At 39.4% G+C, this 11186-nt stretch overlaps 1 protein-coding gene across 1 annotated transcript; it reads right to left on the bottom strand.

The window, feature by feature from the left end:
* Nucleotides 1-4964: 4964 nt before the first annotated feature.
* LOC110886425 (pelargonidin 3-O-(6-caffeoylglucoside) 5-O-(6-O-malonylglucoside) 4'''-malonyltransferase) lies at nt 4965-6227 on the bottom strand. Its single transcript, XM_022134212.1, has one exon. The coding sequence runs from the start codon at nt 6225-6227 to the stop codon at nt 4965-4967; it is 1263 nt and encodes a 420-aa protein (XP_021989904.1).
* Between the last annotated feature and the right edge of the window lie 4959 nt (nt 6228-11186).

Here is an 11186-nt window from a genome sequence, read left to right as displayed (position 1 = left end):
TAGTGCCGATAATCCAATGATTGTATGTGATGTGGTTCTTATGAAAGTTTGATAATTCTGTCGTTTATGATTGTAATTGATTACATTCACTGCTCATGTTTCTGTTGATATGGTATTGTGTTAAATAGATCTTATCACTGAGTGCATTCAGATTTCAAAATAGATCAAATAAGAGTATCTCGCGATTTAGGATTCATGTTAGATATTATGTGTGGTGATACAATGATGCGAGTAGCATTGATGTTACAGTAGGTACGATAATTGTATGATAGGTGATACGGCTGATGATGATGATTAGGGATTTCTGGGTAATCATCAGTTACACGACGTAACTGACCTAATAGACGAAACGCCAATCACGACGAAACAGGGGAGTTTCGTTGAAGGCAATCACGACGAAACAGGGGAGTTTCGTCGAGGGTAATTACGACGAAATGGTATGTTTCGTCGAAGGGAAGTCACGACGAAACATGGATGTTTCGTCGAGTAGGTAAACTGTACAGTAACCCAGTAAAGCTTGTTAAGCCTGTTAATGATTGACTACGTTAGTATAAACTGAAAAAAACAGTTATGTGTTGATATGAATCAAATATGTGATGTATGATTTTCATGGACTTGTACAACTACTATGTGCTATGATTGTACCTATACGTGAAATGTGAGGATGCAAACTGATGGTGTACGTGTATATACTAGGCTTTGACTGATTGAATTGGGCGAGTAATTAATCTTACCGAGCAAACCGAGGTGAGTTCACACTCTTAAGGCATGGGATTCCCGGTGGATTGGGAATGGGATAAAATAACTAAAACGGAACTTGTCCTCGGTTTGGGAAGGACGCCCGCGCTAAACCCGCGTATTGTTATACGTACCTCCGCCCTCGGTTTGGGAAGGACGCCAGCGCTAAACCTACGTACTCATTACGTACCACTGTCCTCGGTTTAGGGGGGGCACCTGCGCTAAACCTATGTACTTATGTACATACTTCTGTCCTCGGTTTGGGAAGGACACCAACATATGCATCTAGTCTAGCGATTTATAACATGGGGCAGCCCCCACTGATCATGGTTTGGAAAACCAGGAAAGTTGATTTAGCTTAGTTGCAAACAAATTCTTAGTTCTTGAGAAACTACTTTAAAATAAACATCTTCTGTGAACTCCCTCAACTTTGTTGTTGACCCTCTGTTACATGCCTTGCAGGTCGTTAGGTATCTATGGAGCTTGCATCGGTGTGGGAAGAGTCGTTGTGGGACATGGACAGTTGTGTGCCATGCTAAACATTTGAAACTCATAAACATATGTTATGGTTTTAAACATTATGCTTCCGCTTACAACTGAAACTATGTTTTGTTTGGACACCAATTGTATTATGTTGGATTTTATAAACTACTTTTATTTATACGCTATGTTCAATATGATTGGTGGCTTGATCCTGGTCAGTCACGCCTCCAAGCGGTGATACTCCGCGAGTGGAAATTTGGGGGTGTGACACCAGATCTCGCTTCAGCACGACCGCGAGTGACCATTACCCTTATCAAAAACCCCCACTAGCAAGAACTTATCTGTGTCCGTGCGGGCATGCACGAACACAGATGACGAATCCAATCTGTCAAAAGATGGGAAAATAAAGATAGGCATAAGCGATGCGGCCTGGCACCGTATCCTATGAATATCTCCTTACCTGGTGTATGAAAATGGGTGTACGCATAGCGGTGCGGCCTCGCATCGCATCCTGTGAACGTTTTCATCATTACAAGGGATCTGGACAATAGCAACAGTCACCACAAGTGGCGATGCGGCCTGGCACCGCATCCTGCAAACTTAGCCAGAGTGAGAACGCGGGAACAACAGTAGTTACCGCAGGCAGCGATGCGGCGTGGCACCGCATCCTGCCCATAAGGCACGTGTGACTGACACCACAGAGCAAGTGGCACCACTGGCAGTCGCCTGTCAGTCCATACGTAAGCAACAGACTGACACTGCAGTAGGACGTGGCTTCACCCCCACAACCGACAAGCCTGACACACCTGCATAAGGGCGACACGTCGTCAGTCTGTCCCTGATATGCGCAAAATGCAACATATAAATTATATCAATTATGGCATAAAACTAACCCTTTTTAGTACTAATGTTGGAAAAAGTGTGCTTTTGTCTTCCTTTTGTATTTTTAGGATTAAATGAGCTCAAATTAACAAAAGAAGCAAAAAGACAGCAAAATCTAACATAAATACAAGAAAAGGAACAAAGGTGGAATGCCCGACCCCTCGACATCATCTTCCCAAGCAAAACTAAGAAAGCAGAAGACTGAACACGCCCCGTGCTCAGCGAGCACGGGGCCGTGCCCAAGAAGCAGCAGAAAATACAAACCTATAGAAGCTTCTACTGCCCACCACGGGGCCGTGCCCAGCGGACACGGGGGCGTGGTCAACTTGCTGCAGGCGCATTTATTGTAATTGCGAATTACAATTAATGAGGAGAGAGAGTGTGTCAGATGGACACGGGGCCGTGCCCGGGCTTCTGTTCAGCCTATAAATAGGAGTGCTTTGAGCCATTTCAACTCATCCCTTGGCACACCACCTCTCTCACACTTCACCCACCACCCACCACCACCATAACACCATCATCCACCACCATCATCCATTGTCTATCATAGAGTGTGTGAGTCGTCTCGGGATCCAAGATTGATCATAAGAGTTCTTGACAATCAAAGGCCATGTTTGCCTAAGTCTCTTACATCACTTGGTGAAGACAAGTGTTTAGTGTAATACTTTTTATTTTTAATCTTTTGCACTTTTTAATTGGTTTTGTATTAATGACATTAATTACTAGTTTCTTATGTTGAAGGTGATTCTTCCTTATCATTTGTCTGTGGTGTCTTGGCATTATTTTACTGTCTATATAAAATAAAAGATTTTCACCATTCATATCTCCACGGTCTATATGGAGGTATGTTGGCTACCTGGTCGGAGGTTAAGGGAACGGTTTGGTAAGAGTCTTGCCATTGTTCAGTGTATAGATCCTGCAAAGGACCTGGGTCAAATTTAGTAGGACCTCCTTCAATACCCAAAGGTATTGGATGGTGGGGGTCCAAACTCTTTGATCCCCTCAAAAGTTAAACTACTATTAAAACTTTAACCCAGCTACTTAGGACTGTATCCCTGCTGACTCAGACTACTTAGCTGAGGGTAACGTTGCCTTCAAAAGAGGGGCCTACCACATTATGCATTAATAACTTAATTAATTATCTTTCAATAATCCGACCCTTTAGGATTGTATCCTTGCTGACTCAAACTACTGGGTTGAGGGTAACGTCGCCTTCAAAAGAGGGGCCTACTACAATAACTAAGATAATCTCTTAAACAAGTGCAAAAGTGCGAAAATAATCAAAGGTTACACTAACACACGAGTCGGATCCAAGTGATTCATCTTGTCTATCTGTTTTTATTTTTATTTTTATTTTTCAGCATTTTAGATAGTTTTATTTTCTTAGTTTAAAAATCTTTTCTAACATTTTGATTTGATTAGACGTTGAGGATAAACCGGTACTAAAAGCTCTTGTGTCCTTGGACGACATCGATATCTTACCAACACTATACTACGTCCACGATGGTGCACTTGCCCATATGTGTGTTTAGTGTTAGTAAATATCGTGTTTTATAAATTTAAAACTTGGCTAAAAAGTGTAAAAGGGCTTAAAATACATACCTAAATTATATATACACTAACACGCATCAGTCCCCTCCTCCACTCCTCGGCTATAAATACCAACCCCAAACCAGGTTTGAGAGATCTCTTCACAACTCTCTCACTACTACTAGTATCACACTTTGCTTCCCAAGCAAATTACTGATTCTCATGCTGGAGAGTGGTAACAAGGAGCACCCCCACCCCCATTCTCCTTGTTACGAGCCACGGCTTGTTTCCTTGTGCAGGAGATCAAACAGCGGACGATCCAGCCTGCGATCCACGGAAAGAAGGGATTAACCATACTTGACGAGACCAGTGAGTTAACCACCTCGGTTAACCATTGTTTCATCAGTTCTAATTTCTAAATAGATGTTTTTTGTTCTAATTTCTAAATAGTTGTTATATTGTTAGTATTCATTATCCAAGTCAGCATATTTAAAAGAAAGAAAAGAAATTGAAACGCCAAGTTAGCATGGTAACATGTTAAATAGGTAAAAAAACCTAGGATTAGCACATAGTTGGAACAAAAATAAGTTTAAGTGACTTGAATGGAACAGCATGAAAACTTGGTTTCTATTCTACGAAGTTTCCCTTTTATTTATCATCATCTTCTTCCTTTTCTAGTTGGTTGCAGAGAGCATGTCATTGTTGGCCAGAAAATTCCCTGCATGCATTTCATCTTCTTCTTTCTTTTCTCTTTAGTTGCAGATCATTTCATGGGGTGCGATCTCAAAACTTATTTGGGATCGCTCAAGATTATATCACATGGTAAAGAAAATTTTAAAATTCATGGGGTACGAACGACCCCCTCAGGACGAAGTAGGGTTCGCCCATGATGGTGCAAGCACTGTCATGTACTGTAAGCTTGGTTTTGATTGATGAATTTGATGATAGACTTGCTTCAGTTGATCTTACAAGAACCGCGATTAGATATATTAGACAGCCTCCTATTAGATTTGAAATTTAACCCTTGTGATCTAGAGCTAATGAATGATTCAAAAATATGTCAAGTCTGTGCATACGCACAATGTAATCACTTTTCAAAAAAGATTGGGTCAATCAGACTTTTGGTACTATATATGAATTTCAAAAATCCACAGTCCCTTGACACCTTACGCAAAGAGTACATTTTTTTTTTTTTTTTTTTGAAAAATACATTCAAACAAACCAGCGTGAAACTGCAAGAGTACGCAAACACAAAGGACAAAAACAAGGAAAACAAAACATACCAAACAAACTAAGTAGCTCCCAGGATAAATATGAAACACAATTAGATTTTAGGCACCAAAAACGTTGACATCTAGTGCTTCTTCAAAGTAAGGGACATCTTTAACTTCTAGAAAGATGTATGCTTCCACTCCATTACCTCCCGGACCGTCGATCAAAAGTCCAAAATTTTTCATAGGCGCGGTCCAAGGAACCACCCATTTGGGCTTTCCGAAACCAAAGTCAACTTGGTAAAAGGGGAACTTACACCAACTAGTTATTGGAATCACATTCATTGATTCAAGATTATTAACGTTGGCCGTTTCTAAGAAAGTATTCAAAACCATTGTTTGGCCTTGTTCGCTATTGTGGTGTACCTTTGAGTAGTCATTCACAGCTTTCTTGATAGAATCATGTATAAGATTTGCCAACTCTTCAGTTGTTTCAAGAATCGTAGGTTTCGTGGCACAAAGCCCCCAAAGATTCCCACAAGAATGTTTGGGTATTGGAGAAGCCATTTTTTCCCTAAGATTTATCATTTGGCAAAGTATAGACTCTCTTCGGTAACCATGTGTCACACGATCAACACCAACGAGAGCCTTACAAATGATTGCGGATACCAATTGTACCTTTGACAATCGTATGCTCGTGATGGCCTTTGCTTTAATTTTGGATATTGCACTCTCATTGAATGAAAGTTTCTTTCTTGTATACTGGTCGTTGGTAATAAATGGTGTCGGAATGGGACGAAAACCACGACCAGGAAACAACGAGGATGAGATAAAACCGGGCCCTGTGAAATTTATCTCATCTTCTTCTCGGTTTATGGCAGCCCATTCATTTAGGAATGTACATAATGTTGACGCGTCAACAACCTTATGTGTAGCACTTACACCAAGTGCTACACCTCCACACCCAAAGATGGTAAATTGAATTGTAAGAACAACATCGCGAGGTTTTGTTTTCATTGGAATAAATTCATCAGCCAACGTAACATCCGCCTCTGGACCAAGAATATCTTCAAGTTTAACATTAACTTGGGCTTGTATAAACTCAGCACCTTCGTCGTTACACTCAACTATTTGAGTTTCTTCAACATATCTACCGGCAAGAGGGTATAATCGCGTTAAAACTTTTTCAAGGGATTTCTCTAGTTGTACAACAAACAACTTGGGGTTATGGTTGCTATTTTTGGCGAAGAAAAGGACGACGGCTACATTCTTAAACGGAGCAAGTTCATCGATGAAGCCTGGCTTATAGTTTCTAAGGTTTTGAGGAGTTGGGACGAAGGGTTTTATAAATTTGCTTCCTAGGTACTCAAACTTTATTGCCATTATTGTTTCTAAACGTCTTCGCAAGATGAACAAAGGTGGTGCTTTCTATTTATAACGTAACAATTGGGTTTATCTTATCTTGCATTATTTTATTTCAAATGCATTTACTTATACGTGCTAATATGCTATTTTATTTCAAATGCATTTAGTTATACATGCTAATATGCTATACAAAGTAGTGTTTTTTTTTTTTTTTTTTTTTTTTTGTTTACTTTATATACATATAAACATCATTAGACTTCGTTTTCGGAGTGAAGATCATCGTTCATAATTAATAGGTATAGAACTTTTTGCACATATAGGTGTTTTGAACAAGAAAAGAGAGGTGGCCATGGATAATGTGATTGTGTATAGGTATGTGGCTGATTGAATCAAAAACCTGCAAACTTGCAAGCATTCTGCATACATTCTGTTTGTTGTAGAAAGTCGTTGTTTAATACAATTACTTTCTCACTGTTACGGATTTAGATGTTTGGAAAGTAGCTGTTTTAAACCGCTATCTTATAATGGAAACTAAACATTATAAATTCGCTATATAGGTCCACTTTTTTCTTTAAAAATCGTTGAATTAAATGGCTATATTGTAAAGTTACCAATTGTTTTGTTTTTTTTAGCCAATGAACTATCACTCATTCACGTGATTATCTAAAAAAGATGTTGGATGTGAACATTTACAATGTTAAATAAATAGTAGGCATTGATCATAGAGCTTTGGTTTTATTATTCGAAGGTACCGGGACCGGTACCGAATCAGGTATATTTTCGGTACCGATTAGGTACTGACTTTTGATATTTTTGGTACCGGTTTTTACCCTGAAATACCGGTACCGAACCGGGTATATTCGGTACCGGTACTCACTTTAGAATTTATCACACTTGACATTTGGATTATTGGGCCCAATACTAATTTGATTTTAAAAAATAAAAATAATAAAACATAAGTGTAAATTCTTGGGCGTCAACTGTTCATCATGGATACTGAAACGACGCCGGCAAACAAGCATCCGGATGACATAAGGGCACATTTTTTTTATCTCGAACTGGGTACATGAATTCTTAGAGACCGAAGGCATAAGGGCACAATTCTTTGAGCTCGAATAGGGTACATGAATTCTCAGAGACGCCACTGCTACACACTGTTCGAATAATAAAACAAAAGCTGAATGAATGATGAGTCATTGACTAAAAAACAAAACAATCAGTAAGTTTACAATATCACCACCATTCAATTCAATGATTTTTAAAGAAAGAAGTGGAACAATATATATAGGGACTTTATTATAATGTTAAGTTTCCTATATAAACATATATAATTCAATCAGCGACTTTCCAAAGATGTTTAATTCAAACAACGACTTTTAATAAAGTATTGTATCATAACAGCGACTTTTTGGAACATTACTAATTCAAACTACGATGTTCTGTAAGTGTTATAATCAAACAGGTGACTTTCTGGACAATGATCATTCAAACAGCTGACTTTTCAAGGACAATCAGAATGTATGCAGATAACTTGCAGGTTTGAAAGTCAGCTGATTCAATCAGGACAGTTTCAACAATATATATATATTACGACTATTTTAAAAAAGATGCTAGCCCACAACTAGCCATAGAAAAACATAGATACAAAGCATGTTACAGATAATAAGGGTGTACCCACCCCTTGAAAAAATAAAATTTAGTGTTATTTTTCGCCGGAAATTTCGAGCGCACCCCTTGAAAATTTTCACCCGCACCCCTTGAAAATTTTCAACCGCCTCACTTAGATTAAAATATTATAAAATTATAAAAAAAATCAAACACTGATTATTATTTTATATATAAATATATAACACAATTTATATAATTATTCTTTAACCACTTATTAACTTAATTACTTAACCTAATCAAAGTCCAATATTCTACAGTCTATTTTTATTAACCCAAGCTCAATCCCAATCCAAAGAAATTTAAACTAAATATCAATCAATCAATCAATCATACCCAGTAAAATCTCACAAATAGCAAAGCTATTTGTAGGGTCTGGGGAGGGTGGGATGTAGGCACACCTTACCTCTACCCCTAGGGATAGAGAGGCTACTTCCAGAGAGACCCTCGGCTCCAAAACACCCAAGAAAGAAATAAATAGCACATGAGGTGTGTGTGTGTGTGTGTATGAAGTTGCCAATGTAGCATGAGTTGTAAAAGAGTGCATGGTAAAACAGAACAAATGTGACAACACAAAACAGCCTATACACATAGTTACATATCTACGACCATACACTACACCTAAAAACACAATTGTACAAAACATCCTATACACATAGTTACATATGTACGACTAGGGCTGTAAACGAACCGAACGAACACGAACAAGGCATTGTTCGTGTTCGTTTGTTAAGGAATAAAGGTGTTCACGAACGGTTCATGAACACTTACCGAACGAGATTTTATGTTCGTGTTCATTCATTAAGGAAATGAGCGTGTTCGTGAACGGTTCACGAACACGAACGAACACAAATAAATTTGGCGAATGCGACGAAGGATAAAGATAGATGGCCCAGAGAGTAGCACTCGAACTTGAATCCCTTATTGTGGAACGGAGGCCGATTGTATTCGTGGATGTAAATAATGAGAAATGAAAGGGAAATGATGCATAAACAAAGTGAAAGTGGGTTTCCTAGTTTAATTGTTAGGGAAATAAAATAAATAAAAGTTTAATAATATAAAAAGTACAAATAAAATATAAGAAAGTACAAAGATCTTCAATTAAAACACAAACATACAAACATAAACGAACGCAAATCAACGAATGTTCACGAACACGTTCACGAACACCTTACCGAACGTTCACGAACACAATCGAACGAACGAGGCCTCTGTTCATGTTCGTTCATTTAACTAATCGAACGAAATTTCTTGTTCATGTTCGTTCGTTTATTAAACGAACGAACATAAACGAGCTTCCCGCCGAACGGTTCACGAACTGTTCGCTGAACGTTCGGTTCGTTTACAGCCCTATGTACGACCATACACTACACCTAGAAACACAATTGTACCTCTCCTAGTAATCCTTAACCTTAACCTACGTCTCCACGAGTTCCTATCATGAACCATGTTCTCAGAGAGGTGCAATCTTTGCAAATCCTGCTTAATCCGCTCATCCCAAGTAATTTTGGGCCTACCTCTACTCCTCCTCCCCTCCACCTCGAGGGTTTCAATCACTCTAACTGGTTCTATCGTCTGCCTCCTCTTCACATGCCCAAACCATCTCAGTCTCCCTTCCTTTATCTTATCTGATATACTAGCTACTTCTAATCGCTCCCTAAAAACATTAATTCTTATCCGGTCTAACCTTGTGTGCCCACACATCCATCTTAGCATTCACATCTCTGCTACCTCCATCTTACGTGCTTGTACTTTCTTAATGGCCCAACATTCGGTTCCATATAACATAGCAGGTCTAATTTTAACCCTATAAAATTTCCCTTTCAATTTTGTTGGGAACCTCTTATCGCACAATACCCCAGTGGCAGCTCTCCACCTACACCATCCAACCTGGATGTGGTGGGCAACGTCACTATCTATCTCCCATCCCTCTGACAAACGATCCTAGATACTTGAACTTAGTCACCTGCGGAACCGCTTGGCTGTCAATGGTGATCTGAATGTCCTCATCGTTGTCCACTCCACTAAAGTCGCAATATAAGTACTCAGTCTTAGATCGACTAATCCTTAAACCCCTGCCCTCTAAAGTTGCTCACCACTCTTCTAGCCTTGCATTCAGGCTTTGTTTACTATCATCAAGTAACACAATATCATCTGCAAAAAGCAGGCACCACGGGAGAGCCCCCTAAATTAACTTTGTCAACTCATCTAGGATAACTGCAAATAGAAAAGGGCTCAAAGCAGACCCTTGGTGGAGTCTTACCTCCACCGGGAAAGAATCAGTATCCCCTACAGGCGCTCAGACACTAGTTTCAGTCCTATCATACATATCCCTAATTAAGTCTATATACTTCCCAGGAACCCCTCTACTCTCTAAACTATCCCAAATCATTCTATGTGTGTAACACCTCGAAATTTTGCGTCCAATAATGTATCGACACGTGTCTTAGGTTTACACGTGGTATTAAATACTAAATAAAGGACTAAAGTTGACAAACCTTGAAAGTATGTAAATTCGAGGGTTAAAAATGTCAACAAGGGATAATTATACTGTACAGTAACCCTAAAACGATGTTCGTACCTTCAAACGGATGAATCATGGATCGTACGGAGCGAAATGTGGAAGAAAGTGAGGAATTACAAACTACAGGGGCCATATGTGTCAACATGTTTAAGTTATACCTCTGAGTGACCTTTGGGCATACCCGAGGCTTTGTAATGGTAAATTATACTCACTAGAATGCGAGATTTAAATTTCGTGAAGTTCCGTTTTAAAACGAGAAAGTTATGATCGAATTCGTATGAGAAGGGTTAGTAGCGTCAAACTTTGAAAGATAAGACTTTTCGGGTAATAATAAATTAACCAAGGGTTAATAAGTTGGGTAAAAGTTCTGAGGCCCTTATTCGTAAATAAACGAGGCCCCAAAACGCAAAGTTACCCCTTCGAAACCGAAAGGCCAGGGCAATGAATACAAAAGATTTGAAAATCTTGGAAATAAGTCTTCAGGCGGGCCGCGTTAAAGAATTAAGGAACCTTACGCGGGCCGCGAGCCATGTATAGATACGGTTCCTGACATTAGGATTCAGGCGACCCGCGTAAAGGTAGCCTGATCCTTTACGCGGGCCGCGTCAGACCGCCAGATGCAGAATACGGGGACAGGTTCATTGTTTGCTATTTTAACCGACTTAGATGGCAATTATGGCAGCATGGGCGCCCCCTAAACGACCCCTAGCACCCAGGGACACATGTTGATGATCAAGGAACCCTTGTAGCCTTAGTTGTGATGATCTTGTGCTCCCATTTTTACTATA

The sequence above is a fragment of the Helianthus annuus genome, chromosome 2 (genome assembly GCF_002127325.2).
Source record: "Helianthus annuus cultivar XRQ/B chromosome 2, HanXRQr2.0-SUNRISE, whole genome shotgun sequence".
Taxonomy (NCBI): Eukaryota; Viridiplantae; Streptophyta; class Magnoliopsida; order Asterales; family Asteraceae; genus Helianthus; species Helianthus annuus.
The sequence above is the reverse complement of the archived record's forward strand: the minus strand, read 5'-3'. Positions and strand labels throughout refer to the sequence as shown.